The sequence below is a fragment of the Vombatus ursinus genome, unplaced genomic scaffold, assembly GCF_900497805.2.
Source record: "Vombatus ursinus unplaced genomic scaffold, bare-nosed wombat genome assembly UNPS02014798.1, whole genome shotgun sequence".
Classification (NCBI taxonomy): domain Eukaryota; kingdom Metazoa; phylum Chordata; class Mammalia; order Diprotodontia; family Vombatidae; genus Vombatus; species Vombatus ursinus.
In genome coordinates, this window is record NW_020954576.1 from 15,723,973 (window position 1) to 15,740,290 (window position 16,318).

Here is a 16,318-nt window from a genome sequence, read left to right on the forward strand (position 1 = left end):
GGGAATCATAAGCAATCATTAATATAACTTATTTTTAGTGAAACTCTAACCTTGAAAGTTCTTTTTTTTAACCAATAGACTTTTTTCTCTGATTGATACCTGTCAGACTCTAATTATTAGATTGAATCTTTAAATAGCAATATAAAAGATCATCAAATACTATGCAGAACTGTCTTTTTAGTGCCAACAGAGGGACCAATAGCTCACTCAAAAGATCTCCTTTGTAGTTATATGCTTTACTTATAAAGCTAAGATTTGTCAACTTTATATCAGTAACAAGTTTAAAAATGGGAGAGCCTTCTGTTTAAATCATTTTGACACTAAAGAAGCTCTTTTCTTTACTTTGTCAGATGTCATCTGCCACTTTGAAAATGAGATGTATAGGAGTGTCTTTTATGTTTGGGTAGTAAGATGTACCACTGAGATAGGTATCTGTATACTTGACTTCTATTGCAGACTTAAGTAAATACATTTAGTCTTTCCAAAATTATGTGTGCCTAGCCTCTTAGTAGACATAGTGAGAATTACAAAAGAGTTGTCTTCTGTCATAGAGGAAATAATAGTTTTGTTGAGAGAGAGGATCTATGCAGCAGGGAGTGCTGTGGTTCAGTGACAGTGGTTTAATTCTTTGAATTGCTAAAATAAAGTGCTTCAATTCTTTTAGGAAAGGTAACTTAACCCAAGTAAGTTGTTCCCTGCCTACCTGCCCCTCACCCCCAAGCAATTAAAGCATGCTTCCCTTTTGCCTGTATTACTGATAACAGATTGAGTCAAGGGTTACATATTTGCATTTGATCCAGAGTAGTGCAAAGTAGCATAGTTTAAGTGATAGTTATATGCATTGGCTTGCTTGATATATATGCAAAATCTGCCTGATTAAGAAAGGGCTGGTTCAAATGAAAACTAGCAGCAGAGTTTGTGGAAAGGCATAGAGAAGGAAGAGGGCAGGACAAAATTGGGGAATGGTGAACTATCCAAATTGGCTGCAGTATAGTACAGTGAAAGAAATTCAAGTCAGAGAATGCTGGGAAATGAAGTTGTATTCAAGTTAAATAGGAGATTATCATAGAATTGTAGTTTTTCTTAATACCTGCATAGATGTGTAGGTATTGCATATTGTTGTAATTTAATACCATTTATCATATCATTCATAAATGGCTCCCAAGCTCCATTAGTAGAAAAATTGACTACTCATTAAATAACCCCACATGAACCCTAGTTTTTATATGCATGCATGATTTATTTGTTTATTTTATATGCATGTTTATTTATTTTATTAAATATTTCCCAATTTCCCAATGACATTAAAAAATTAACAATTTTTTTCTAAAACTTTGAGTTTTCCATCCCATCCCTCCCCCACCTATTGAGAAGGCAAGCAATATGGTATCGATTATACATATGAAATAATGCAGAACATATTTCCATATTAGCCTTGTGCCAAAAAAACCCATAAAATTTTGAAAGTTAAAAAAAAAAACTACATTTTAATCTGTACTCAGAGCTCATCACTTCTTTCTCTGGAGATGGATGACATTTTTCATCATGGATCCTTTGGGATTGTCTTGGATCATTGTCTTGATCAGAGTAGCTAAGTCTTTCACTAAGTTGATCATTATTACATATTACTATGTACAATATTCTCCTGGTTCTTCTCACTTCACTTTGCATCAGTTCATAGAAGATTTCCCAAGTTCTTCTGAAGCCATTCTGCTAATCATTTTTTATAGCACAATGGTATTCCATCACAATCATATACTACAACTTGTTCAGCCATTCCTTAATTGCTGTACATCCACTCATTTTCCAATTCTTTGCCACCACAAAAAGAGCTGCTATATTTTTGTACAAATAGGTCCTTTTCATTTTTCTTTGATCTCTTTGGTATACAGATCTAGTAGTGGTATTGCTGGGTCAAAGGGTAATCACAATTTTATAGCCCTTTGGACATAGTTCCAAATTTAAACCTAGTTTTGAATAAGCTTGAGTTTCTCTCTATTCTTCTCTCCTTTCAACAACAGACAAAGTATAATGGCAAATGATTTAGGAGTTTTATAAATGCCACAAAAGTCACATAGAAGCCTAATGGAAGAAGGAAAAGTTTCTCTGAGTCATCAGCAGAATAGAGTGTTTTAAAGACCAAATAAAAGTCATTTGGCTAAAGCCCAAACCACTTCCGGTATAGTCATAATTTCAAAGATTTAATTTATTGATGACACTTCAAAAGGCCTTTGTAGAGCCTTAACCATGTAGCCAATGCTGCAGTTGCAGAGAAAGAGTCTAAATTGCTCTGTGAAGTAATGCTGTGTCAGGAAACTGGCCCCTACAATAGTGTAGGAGTCTTACAACAGCATTTTTTAGAGGAGGTTCTGTGAGTAAGAGACTATAAACCTGCTTTGTAGGAGTTAGTTTTTCATGAGAAATATTTACAAGGGGAGGAAACAGGCTAAATCACTAAGGATAGAGATAACTGATTGGCTTTGGGATTGGTAAGAAGCAATGTAAACCACTCTAGTGGTGTGGAGGCCTGTTTACGGTAGAGAAAAGGTGGGCTGGAAACTACTATTACTGAAAGTTGACCAAAATACTTTGACCAACAGGTTAGATGTTAGTATGCATTTCCAGTGAAACTATATATTTAGTATCTTTTTTTTTTTAAAGACTACATGATTGTCTATAGTAAATTGAATTGCAGCTGTTGGAATGACCCATGATGAGTGCTTGGGTAGCCTACTAAGATAAGGGGTGTCTGAGCTCAGTTCTTCTTTCTTTTCCCTTGTCTCTGAGTTCTATTTCTCTGAAACTGAGTAAGATAAATATTCCATAATATATAATGAGCTTTCCTTGTTTTTGTTTTGTTGTTCTTCCTCCTCCTCCTCTAATAAGTGTCTGAGACCAGATATGAATTTAGGTTTTCCTGACTCCAGGCTGGGTACTCTATCCACTGCATCATCTAGCTGCCCCAAATAAAATAAGGTTCAATGAAAAACAAAGGCTCAAAATATATTAGATATTAAGTATTATCTTGCAGAATACCCTTCCCCCCCAAAAAAAGTTAATTAGGGAATTTCCAGATTTTTTTTCTGTAAATACCTTACCCCATCCCTGTTCACATTTGTATATTTCATTGTTTCAGATTATCTGAACCTCTTCTTATTTTATTAGTAATGATAATAAATAGTTTACTGTATATTCTTATGGTTTAGGCTAGGTGCTTACCTTTCTTAGCGATGCACAAAAAGAGGAAAAGCCAGTTGCTCTTCAGCTGGCTCGTGACAACTGTCTTTTACAGGGCATTTGAAAAGAGTTTAGACCAAAAATTAGTTTTATGACATAATTGTTATCTTATTTAACAAACATTTATTAAATGACCCCTTAGACCTCCCATTACACTTCATTTGCATAAAATAATTAATGCATTCAATAGATATCATTATATATCACAGCTATCTCTGCCATCTTTGCACTTAGAAAATAGGAACTCATTTGAATTGCTTTGCACATAGTATACACTCAATATATACTGTAATGCACAATTGAGATTTTGCATTGTGTTGTATTTTTTTGTACTTTGTAAAGAGCTCTAGGTCAAACCAACTCCTGTAAGTCTGCTTTCCTTTCATTTCCATATTTCCAACAAGAAGATCCAGGCTTGACTATTTAGAATGTTATCCTAGGATCATGAGGTTGGAGTAAAGAAGGACCTTAATGTTCACTTATTTTACAAGTGAGAGTCCAGACCCTGAGTAGCAACACAGCAAGCTTGTTCACAGCAAGCCAAGCAGCAGGGCCAAGATTCAAAATTAGGTCCTTTGATTTCTACTCCTGCATTTTTCTACTATAGAACACTACTTCTTTTGCAAACTGAAGCTCCATGACTTATTATTTTATGTAGTAATAGAGCAATGTGATATTTGATTGTATTTACCCTTAAAATGCTATGTTTGTACTAGCATTATCATCTGCTAATATTATAGTTTTCATTAGTGAAAAAAACTAACATTTAATTATTTTAGAACAGAGAAATATTGTTGGTTTTTACATTGTTTTTTAAATTTTAAAATATACTTTAAGAGACGATTATGGGAAGATGGCAGAGTAGGTTAGAAAATTCCAAGCTCTCAAGATTTCCCCCCACAAAAGAGATAAAATAGAGCCTTAGGGCGAACAAAATGCAGGTAAAAATAAATAAGGATAGGGGCACAACTGGGGTCTTCCTGGGACAATTCCAGAAGATCAGATGAAAAATCCCAGGATGAGATTTGGTCCTTGTGAAGGGTGCACCTACAGGATAGGGTCCACATTAACATCAAGCATCAAGCCCTGGGGTTAGTTGGTTTGGAAGGCTGCCTCCACCCCAGCCGCAGGAACTTTTACCTCCAGGATAGTGAGGGGAGTTGGATGTCTGATCTGGGGAAGATTGAGGGAACCTCTGCTGACCAGGAATACCAGCCCCATCTGTGCTGTGAAGAACCGCAGGGTAAGGAGAAACTGGCACATGCCAGTGAGTGCAGAAGCAGTGGGGCAGAATGCCCTCGGCTGTGGGTACTCACAGGAGGCTGGGGGTGGCTAGAGGGGGGAACTGGAGATCTGGGGCAAGAGGCACCATCCCCCATACCCCAGGGCTAGAGGTAATTACAAAAATTAAGCTATTACTACAAAAAAAAAATGCACAGGCAAAGGAGAAAGAATCTAACCATAGAAAGTTATTATGTGAATAGAGAACACCAGGATTCATCCTCAGAGGAGGATATTTATGCAAAGAAACCCTCTTCTACCCCAAAGAGTAGTGTCAAATGGTCACCTGCCCAAAAAGAATTCATTTAAAATACTTTAAAAATACTTTAAAAATCAAATGAGAAAGATGGAGGAAAAACTAAAAAAAAAAAAAAGAATAATCCAAGAAAAACAAGATTATTAAAAGAAAGTCAACCAATTAGAAAAGGAGATCCAAACCCTTTTTTTTTTTTGACTAGGCAATGGGGTTAAGTGACTTGCCCAGGGTCACACAGCTAGTAAGTGTTATGTGTCTGAGGATGGATTTGAACTCGGGTCCTCCTGACTCCATGGCCAGTGCTCGATGCACTGTGCCACCTAGCTGCCCCAAGATCCAACATCTTAAGGAAGAAAATGACACCTTAAAAATTAGAATTGGGCAGGGCAAAGCCAGAGAAATTATAAGAGATCAAGAAATAATGAAACGAAATATGAAGAATGAAAAATAGAAAAGAAAGTGAAACATCTTATAAGAAAAACAACTGATCTGGAGAATAGATCAAGAAGAGAAAACAAAAATAATCAGACTAACTGAAAACTGTGATAAAAAAAGAATCTTTTTTTATTAATAAATTTATTTTTTTTGTTTTCAACATTTACTTCCACAAGATTTTGAGTTCCAAATTTTCACCCCATCTCGCCCGTTCCCCCACCCCAAGATGGCATGCATTCTGAATACCCCTTCCCCTAGTCTGCCTTCCCTTCTATCTCTCCCTCCTTCTCTTATCCCCTTCCCCTTTTATTTTCCTGTAGGGGAGGCTAGATTTCTGTACCCCATTTTCTGTATTTCTTATTTCCCAGTTGCATGTGAATATTTTTTTTTAAACATGTGTTTTTAAAACTTTGGGTTCCAAATTTTCTCCCTTCCTCCCTCCCCACCCACCCTCATTGAAAAGGCAAGCGGCTAAATACAGGTTATACATGTGCAGTTATGCAAAACACTTCCATAGCAGACATGCTGTGAGAAACTAACTCTATTTCCCTTAATCCTATCCCGCCCCCCCATTTATTCTATTCTTTCTTTTTACCCTGTCCCTCCTTAGAAGTATTTGCTTCTGATTACTCCCTTTCCCAATCTGCCCTCCTCTCTATCATCCCCCTACTCTCTTCTCCCCTTCCCTCCACCCCTATTTTCCTGTAGAGTAAGACAGATTTTCATACCCAATTGAGTGTGTATGTTATTCCCTCCTTAAGTCAAATCCTATGAGAATAAGATTCACTCATTCCCTCTCATCTTCCCCTGTTTCTCCTCCACTGTAAGAGCCTTTTCTTTTCTTTTTTTTTGTGAGATAATTTACCCTGTTCTACCTCTCCCTTTCTCCTTCTCCTAGTATAATCCTCTCTCACCCCTTAATTTTATTCTCCAGATATGACCCCTTCATCTTCAACTCACCCTGTGTCCTCTATCTAGCTGTCTGTCTATCTATCTATATCTATATATAAATACATATTTTTTTCCCTCCAACTACCCTAATACTGACAAAGGTCTCATGAGTTATAAATATCATCTTTCCATGCAGGAATGTAAACAGTTCAACCTTAATAAGTCTCTCATGATTTATCTTTCCTGTTTACCTCCTCGTGTTCCACTGGAGCCTTGTATTTGAAAATCAAATTTTCTATTCAGCTCTGGTCTTTCCATCAAGAATGCTTGAAAGTCCTCTATTTCACTGAATGACCATTTTTTCCCCTGAAGGATTATACTCAGTTTTGCTGGGTAGGTGATTCTTGGTTGTAATCCTATCTCCTCTGCCCTCCAGAATATTATATTCCATGCCCTGAGGTCCCTTAACGTAGAAGTGGCTAAATCTTGTGTTATCCTGATTGTGTTTCCACAATAATTCAATTGTTTCTTTCTGGCTGCTCGCAATATTTTCTCCTTGACCTGGAAACTCTGGAATTTGGCTACGATATTCTTAGGAGTTTTCCTTTGGGGTCTCTTTCAAGAGGTGATCAGTGGATTCTTTCAATTTCTGTTTTGCCCTCTGGTTCTAAAATATCAAGGCAGTTTTCCTTGATCATTTCTCAAAAGATGATGTCTAGGCTTTTTTTTTGATCATGGCTTTCAGGTAGTCCAATAATTTTTAAATTCTCTCTCCTGGATCTATTTTCCATGTCAGTTGTTTTTCCAATGAGATATTTCACATTGTTTTCTAATTTTTCATTCTTTTGGATTTGTTTTACAGTGTCTTGATTTCTCATAAAGTCACTAGCCTCCAATTGCTCTATTCTAATTTTTAAGGCAGTATTTTCTTCAGTAATCTTTTGGACTTCTTTTCCATTTGGCTTATTTTGCTTTTTAGGGCATTTTTCTCCTCATTGGCTTTTTGGACCTCTTTTGCCATTTGGGTTAGGCTATTTTTTAAGGTGTTATTTTCTTCAATATTTTTTTGGATCTCCTTTAGCAAGCTGTTCACTTGTTTTTCATGATTTTCTTGTATCACTCTCATTTTTCTTCCTAGTTTTTCCTCTACTTCTCTTACTTGCTGCTTAAAATCCCTTTTGAGCTCTTCCAAGGCCTGGGACTGATTCATATTTTTCTTGGAGGCTTTGGGTGTAGGAGCTTTGACTTTGTTGTCTTCTTCTGGTTGTATGTTTTGATCTTCTTTGTCACCAAAGTAAGATAATATAGTCTGACTCTTTTTGTGCTGCTTACTCATGATCCCAGCCAATTACTTGAGTTATAAACTCTTTGTTAATGTAGGAGTCTGTTTCCAATGTGGAGAATGTACTGTCCCAAGCTTCGGGGGTTTGTACAGCTGTTTTCAGAGATACTTCTAGGGACCTGTAAATTTTCAGTTCTTCCAAAGTGGTATGATAAGGGGTGAAGTGTTTCCTCTCCACCACCACAACAAGCTTCACCATGCCAGCGCTCCTCCTCGCCCCAGGACTGCCTCTCAGAACTGTGATCCAGATCCAAGCACGGGCAAAGCAAGAAATTCCTGCCTCAACACTGGCAAAGAGATCCCTTCAATCCCCCTCTGATCAGTCACTCGATTCCCTCTCAGACTGTGGCCCGGAAGCTCTGGAAGCAACCACTGCCCCAGGCCACATTCGGGACTTGTGGCTGAGTCCTAGCTCTTCGTTCAGTGCAGTCACAGACTTTTCCCACTGACCTTCCAAGTTGTCTTTGGCATTCATGGGTTGAGAAGTCTGGAAACTGCCGCAGCTGCCTGAGATTCAGTCCTCTGAGGCCTGCTCCAGGTTCACTGCGGCCTGTGCACCTACACCAAACTGTGTTCCTCTCCCCGCCTGGTGCGATATACCTTTCCGATCAACCATCCAGGCTGTCCTTGGCTGGAAATTTGTTTCACTCTGTCTTTTTGTGAGTTCTGCTGCTTTAGAATTTGTTTAGAGCCATGTTTTATAGGTATTTGGAGGGGTTTGGGGGGAGAGCTCAAACAAGTCACTGCTTTCCCTCTGCCATCTTGGTTTCTCCCCCTACACTCTCAAAAAAAGAATCTTGATAAAATAATACAAGAAATAATTAAAGAATATTGTCCTGAAGCATTAGAACAAGGGTGGAAAGTAGAAATAGAAAAAATTCATTGATCATCACTTGAAAGAAATCCTATGAGGAAAACTCATAGTAATATTATAGTCAAATTCCAAAACCCCCAGCTCAAAGATAAAATATGAAAAACAACAAGAAAAAATCAATTTAAATATGATGGTGCCATAATTAGAATCACACAAGACCTAGCAGTGGAAACACTAAAGGACCCCAGGTCTTGGAACACTATATATCAAAGAGCAAAAGAACTGGGACTCTGACTGAAAATATCACACCCAGCAAAGTTAAGTATAATCCTAAAAGAAAAAAAAAATGGACATTTGATACTGTCAGACTTTCAAGACCTTGTTAAAATAATTAAAAAAAACCCTGAACTTAGAAGATTTAACATACATGAGCCAAGAGAAATATAAGGTATATGCCAAAAAGTGATTGCAAGGTATTCAATAAGGACAGACCTTTTACTTTTTATATATGTAAAATGTAAAATGTATGTCTAAGATTGTCATTGTAATTAGGTTGATCATAAGAAAGATTGGGGTAGACCTGAGTATGACATGACTTTAAAAAGTAAAGCCATTTAGGAACAGCTAAAAAAGAGTTATTAATTTATTCAGATGAAGTACAAGAGGAAGAATTGATACAGAGAAATTAAATGGGGGAGGAGGACTGGTAGTTCTGGTAACCTATTTTCATTGGGAATGGGTATATAAGCAATACGTATATATCTAGAAGAGTATAAAAATAAAGGGAATAGGTTAAAGAGGGCTATAGAAGGTTGTTTAGATCAATGGGAATAGGATGATATGGGAGGGATCCTTGGAGGAGGATAGGCTAAGTGATAGGAGGGCAAGGTAGCAGGTAGAAGTACAGCAGAGGAGTCAAGAGGGATAGGAAACAAGAGATGTGCACAAACATAAAAATAAAGATCAGGAGTGGAATTCATTGGGGAAAGTATATGTCTATATATATATGTGCATATCTATAGCTATATAGAAATATATCCACATTTAATTTTAACCTTCTGGGTGGAGGGGAAAGGGGGAATAAAAAAGAACAAAGTAAAAATGTGCACAGCAGAGACCAAAAGAAAACTTATAAGGAAGCAAAGAAAAGATGGACAGCTTTCAACACAACATGTAGTATTTATCATGCAGGCTTTCTGGAAATGCAAATTTATCATTATATAGTTTGAATCCTCTCATGTTCTGCTATGCACAGGACATGCTTTTTTTTTTCTTTTCTTACTTTGTATTTAAGTTCCAATATTTAAGTTTATGATACCTTTTCCCCCTTTTCTCTATTCTGTATTTGTGTTCTGGTGTTTGAGTCTAAAATAAAATAAAATAAAAAAAGAAAATATACTTCCATGGAGAGATAGAATTGTCTAGTGGATAGAAAACTAACCTTGAATCCATGAATAATAATAGCTAAAAGAAGGTGGCATAATAATGATGGTGAAAATAAAGCTCACATTTATATGTTACTTTAAGGTTTTCAAAGTGCTTTGCAAATAGTATTTTATCTTCACAACAACCCTGGGAGGTAGTGGAATTTAATTATTTGAACTTCATTTTTTTTCACTAATGGAAACAATAATACGAGCTCATGATAAGGGAAGTACTACCATGACATTTTAAGGGTGAATATAATAAAATACCATATTGCTCTATTAGTGCATAAAATTACTACTATTATTGTCCCCATTTTATAGACAGGAAAACTAAGACAGAGGTTAAATGACTTGCCCAGGGTCACACAAACTAGTAAATGTCTGAAGCTTGGATTGGATCTCAAATCTTCCTGACTCCAGGTCTGGGGCTCTATCTACTATGCTACCATGCTGCCATGAAGACCTGAGTTTAAGTCCTACCTCTGACACTGTTTAACCCTGTGCAAGTCACTTAACCTTTAAATGTGATAGGTAGCTCTCCAAGACTAGAAGTTCCACAGAAAGTGCTTACCTGCATTGGTAGAGGGAAATTCCTCACCTAGCAGTTGTCTAGAGTCAGGGGTGGGGAATCTTCAGCCTGGAGGCCACATGTGGCCCTCTAGGTCCTCAAGGGTGGTCCTTTGACTGAATCCCAACTTCACAGAACAAATCCCAATTTGTTCATTTCACTTCTGTGAAGTTTGGATTCAGTCAAAGGACCACCCTTGAGGACCTAGAGGGCCACATGTGGCCTCAAGGCTGCAGGTTCCCTACCCTTGGTCTAGTTAATATCCCTATATGCCATTATTGAAAGGGATTGTTGAAAGATAACCCATGGCTACCAGATCTTCCTCCATCATTTTTAATCTTAGCCTGATTTGACTGCAATAATCAGCATTTAGGGTCCTATTTCATATTTGTCCTCATTTGTGGTGAATAATGCATCGTAAAAGAGTATTATTCAGACACCTAAAATGCTGTCAACTGGCATTATTGTGTCTTTAGTCAGTCCATGGAATGCAAGGTCTGCAGACCTTTATATTTGTGTTCAAAGTGTATAATAATCTGGTACATGGTAAGTGGTTAACAAATGTGTGTTAGTTTATTGATTAAGGATGCTTCTGTATTGATATAGTTCAATAATTTTCTCTTTTTCTGATAGTGATGAATTGAATGGAAACATATAACTTTTCAGGTTCCCCTAATACCAAATTCAAAACATCTCATGTGGTTGGCCTTCAGTTTGGAAGTCTTTGTATACCCTTTGTAGTAGTGAATATTTACAGTGCCTAAAACTTTTTTTTTTCTTTGTCATAATGGTGTTTTCTGCCACTAGTCAAGTTGAGTAGTTTTAGTTGAGTTAGGGCTTACCAGCTTGGAAATGTAGGAATCTCTGTGTTTTCATCAGCTCAAGACAAGGGAAACCCATCCAGCCATTTCCCTTTAATGCAAAGCAATGGCCTCTGAGGTTGGAGGCCCTGCATTCAGATCCTATCTCTGGGCAAAAACATTTTATGAGTGGTTTTCTAAAAAAAAATTAAATTTAAATTACATGAAGACTCTTAGAACCTATTGAAACTTTCAGAATTGCTGAGATATGGAGATATCTAACTATCCTGGCTTTCAGTTTCTTCATATATAAAATGAGGGGCTTAGACTCAAAGATCTCTGAAATCTTTTCCTGCCCCAGTTCTATTATTCTATGATTCATCACCAATCCTTGGATAAAACCATTGAGCTTTTCATTCCCCAATTATGGTGATGAGAACAAGTTCTTTATAAAAGTCCTCCCCCTCTTTTACTATATACACATCTAATATTTATAAAAAAATAATAAGGAAGTGAAAACTTAGAAAGAGTTAATGTTATAAACTGAACACAGAACATCTGTGTGACTTGCCACAGGGTGTTTGAATGGTTAAATATATTATTATTTTGGAAACATTATAAGCAGGCATCCTAAGTAGCCTTAAAATTGCTTTTATTTTGGAATATCCAAAATGCCTGCTGGCCAATATAATTATAAGTTGTCCTCTTTCATTCTGGCTAGGTCCTATTGGTCTGAAGTGTGAAAGTCCTTTCTTTATTGGAATATTTCTTTCCAGATCTTTTAGTCTTGGCCCCTTCCTTTAGTGTCCCATGGCTTTTTTCTCATAAGCAATTCTCAATTTCATCACAAGTTAAGCCTCTTTCCTAGGCTTTTGATTGTTGCAGGCCGGAAAACCATTATTGACTGAAAAGTTCCTAAGTGCAGTATGTCCTTTGGCTTTCCCTTAAATGTGGAAAGAATTTTTAAAGGGACATAGTATTAACATTTTTATAGATATTCTCTGGGTGTACCAAGGTAAAATAGAGAGTAAAAGAAGAAAGATTGCTTGTCCCGTAATTCCCTATAGGTTTAGATATCTTTATTACACAGAATAGGGCAGATGGGTGGCACAATGGATAGAATGTTGGGCCTGAAGTTAGGAAGACTTGTTTTCCTGAGTTCAAATCTGGCCTCAGACATTTACTATCTGTCTGACCCTGGGCAAGTCACTTAACCCTGCTTGCCTCTGTTTTCTCATCTTAAAACGAACTTGAAAAGGAAATGGCAAATCACTCTAGTATCTTTGCCAAGAAAACCCCAAATGGGGTCACAATGAGTTGGACATGACTAAAAACAACTTCACAGAGGGAATTTTTATATACTGATTCCAGGAAAAGAGGTAAGAGAGTTAAGGAGACAAAAAAAAAGAACAAAAAAGAGAAAGAGAAGAGAGAAAGAAAAGAGGAAAAGAAATGAAGTAAAAATGAAGAAGGCTATCTTAGTTTACCTTTTGAATCTTAATTACATAAGGATGTCTTTTAGGGAGGCAACATGGTACAGTTATAAGAACATTGGCTCTGGAGTACAGGACATATTCAAATCCTGTTTCTGATGCTTATTTACTATGTGATCTTGATCAAGTCACTAAAGGTCTCTGATTTCACTTTCCTCCTCTGTAAAATGCAAGGATTGGACTTATTGACCTTTCCAAACTCTAGATCTATTATTCTATATTCTATGTAGAAATTTCTACTGGATGATTTCTATGGCAGCCACAAAATATTGTTTGATTCTTCATTTAATTGATTAACTTTGAATTAATACATGCATATTTACATTTAATACAGCAAGATCAGCTTTATACCTGGGCTGCAGTCAGTCAACCCACACATTCTCTGGATTACACAGAAGAGCAGTTTCCAAGGAGAACCCCCCCTGTCTGGTCTCCAGCCAAGCCTCCTGAACAAGAACATGGGTCCAAGGAGCCTGCAACAGGTAGGTTATTCGTGACATTACTTATATTGACCTGGTTTAGGACAGAAAATATTTGGTATAACAAGCTTTGCAATGAAATATTTGTTAAGAAATGGCAAACACGTAAATAGATTCAGAAGTTTTACTTGGTGTTTACCCATCTTTGAGCAGGGAGCAAAGCTTCCCACTCTTTTCATCAGATACCATGAAGGACATTCCTTTCTACTCCCATCTTACCTGGCCTCAGATCCCAAAGCTAGTGAACACATTACCACTGATTCCTTTTTCCTCTTCCTTGTGCTCTTTTCCAATTCCCTTCCTGGAGACCACAAGAGATCAATGAGAGATGGAAAAAAAGAAGACAAAAAACCCTATATGTTTTCTTCATCCTAGCTATCTCTTTCAGGTACTATACCCTGGTTATATTTTCTTTGAACAAAACTATACATTATTTTTCCCCTTCTGTTTCTTTTTTTTTTCCTCTTCTGGCACACAGTGTATTTCTTCAAACGCATTTGTTATGACTGAGATCTCCCTTCAGAGACAGTGTGGTGTAGTGAAAACAAAATAAAATAAAAACACTGAACCTGGAGTCAGAAGTGAACTAAATTTCAAATACTAATTTTACACTTCCTAGCTGTGTGATCTCAAGCAAGTAATTTCACCTCTGAATCTCCCTCAGTGATTCTTCCTCAGTTAAGAGGTTATAATATTAAATGAATTGTCCATCTCACAGGACTATTGGGAGGATCAAAAGAGACACTATATGTAAAGACTTTGCAAAACAAAACTTTGTATAAGTGTGAGTTATCAACTTGCTTTCAGGGGAGTCAAGTATAGGAGAGTGATCACAGCTAAGGAAAATTCTAAATGAATTCATCTTTGCCATCCCCGATTATGAGAAAATGGATAGAGACACAATTGACTCTTGAAACCACATTTGTGATATCATGTGTTTTTGAATCTCATTAGTTTCTGCTATTTTTTTCTTCTTTCTTTTGCTTAAGGCATTTTCTTTGTGACCTTAGCCGAAAGGGGGAATTGTGATTCTTAAATGAACTGAGAATATGACTTATTCTACAGGGAGACAAATTGCTACAGAAAGCAAAACCTGGCTTAAACCCTGGAATTTCCTGGTGGGGCACAGAGGGGCTTCTCCTAATCTTTGAAGTCAGCAGCAGGTTACCACTGTAGAAAGAAAGAATAATTAAACCAGAGTTTACTTTAGCATTGTATTATATTCAGCTGCCATTCTCTTTCCCAGAAAGAACTCTGACTTCTCTGAAAGACTGAACTTTGGTAAAACTTAACATTTTCAGCTCCTGAGCCAAGTCTGTAAAATGACCACTTACCTGTCCGTTATCTCAGAAATGCTTTTGCTGCTTATCGAAACCCTTTCTTTCATGACCCCAAGCACTATGGGGTTCTTTGGAAGACACTAGCCATGTTTGTGCTCACCTTCTTTTGTCCTCCATTCCTTTGAGGAGTTGCCCTTAGATTAATCTGTCTACTATATGCTCAGAAATGCAATACTATTATAAACGATTCCTTAGACAGAGATATCTTCTCAGGAATGTAGTAGAAAAAGAGGTCATCAGGAGGGAATAAATCAAGGTGTGTGGTCCAACAAAGATATTTCTAATGAGTTAAGATGTTGATCTGAATGGGAGAGTCTGATCATATAATCTGAAATGAAAATGCATATAAAACTTCAAAAGGAAAATCATTTTTAGTTCATAGTGTCAGCTATAATATGTCTTCTCTTATCTATGGTATAACATATAGGATTTGTGAGTACTATCCAGATCATACAAATAGCAGTTTGTATATAGAAAAAGGCTATTCTGTTTATTTTTATTTATACGAGAATCTCTAATAGCATAGTTGTTCATACAACATGGTGATCATGATATTAGTATATCTATCAGTAATTTTTTTTGTTTTTCTCTCTTCTCTCCCCACCCACCTCTGCTTTATTGATCTTGCTTTATTTTTTCTAAATTGTGAATAATTTAGATTTTTTAAGATTGAATACTCTGACAACTTATAAAAAAGTTTTTGTATATTTGATTCTCTATTCCTTGTGAATTCTTAGTAAAATCTATTGATGAAGATCTAGGCTTTAGTTTCTTCACTAAGAAAATATTTTTAGTTAGAAGAGTATTATTGGAATTTATATAATAATAGTTTCCAGAATGATTATCCATTTATATTATTTGATGCAATCCATAAAGCTACAATACAAATAATTGTAATGTATCAAACTTGTCTCTCTTTAAAATATGCATCCTTGCAGAGGATACTGAAGGTAAGTAGAGGATATTTTATTTTAGTAGTTGAGACATTTTTCCTAGCTTATATAACCTGAATTGAGAAACATGTTATCATTTAATATTTGTACAGTGCTATAAATATGTAAAGGCATTGGAGAGTTGGAACCCCGAAACACATACATAGCTTCATACCATTTCTGCTTAAAAACACACACCCCACCTTTAATAATCATTTGTCTTATTTTGGGAATAAGACAAATTTCTATTGTAAGTAGAACATCTGGGAAAATCTGGAGCATTGCTTTTCTCTCCTTTCCATGCTTTGCCCAGCTCTGGTTTGGGTACAAATCATATATCCTGTCAATTTCTATTTGGTGTCCAGTTCTCTGTCTTTCTCTTATCTCACACTTTCTCTGTACATTGTCGCTCTCTTCTGTTTAAGCTCTCTTTTCCAACTCTCCCAAGAAAACAGTTTTGACATAGAATCTACCATGAATCCTATGAAATTAAATCAGCTGAGTCAAAGTCTAAGTTTGGGACCTCTCTCACAAGGATTTTGCAGACAAAAAAAATAAGTTAGCTTAAAAAAAAAGACTTCTGTTCTTATGATATAATTGGTTTTATCTACATTGGTATGCCTCAGTTGTTTCAAACTTCTTCCTCATGTTGTTTACACAAGCTTTTGGTGATGAATAATCAATCATTCAACAAGTATTTGTTTCACTTCCATTATTTACAAGACTCTGTAGTGGTGCTGGGGATACAAAGAAAAAAATGAAGAAACACCCTCAAAGAGCTCAAATTCTGTTGTGAAAAAATTCATATACACATATGAGTATATACCAAATATGTTATAAATTAATATGAGGGTTTTGGAGGGGGGAAGGAGAGGCACTAGCAGCTGGCTGGGGGGACATATCAGGAAAAGCTTCATGTAGAAGGAAGCAGTTGAGCTAAGTTTTGAAAGCAATTAAGTATTTTTAAAGGTAGAGGTGAGGTGGGAATGCATTCTAAGTATGGTGGGAGCATATGTGCCTAAG

The 16,318-nt window shown here is 36.5% G+C and overlaps 1 protein-coding gene across 1 annotated transcript in view; it reads left to right on the forward strand.

Moving 5' to 3' along the window:
- The window catches only part of LOC114050000 (formin-2-like), a 473,042-nt gene that overhangs the window by 80,281 nt on the left and 376,443 nt on the right, over positions 1 to 16,318 (forward strand). The window contains exon 3 of the mRNA XM_027871502.1: positions 12,879 to 13,026. Within this exon, the coding sequence (XP_027727303.1) occupies positions 12,879 to 13,026 (148 nt within the window). The remainder of the gene's footprint in view (positions 1 to 12,878; positions 13,027 to 16,318) is intronic.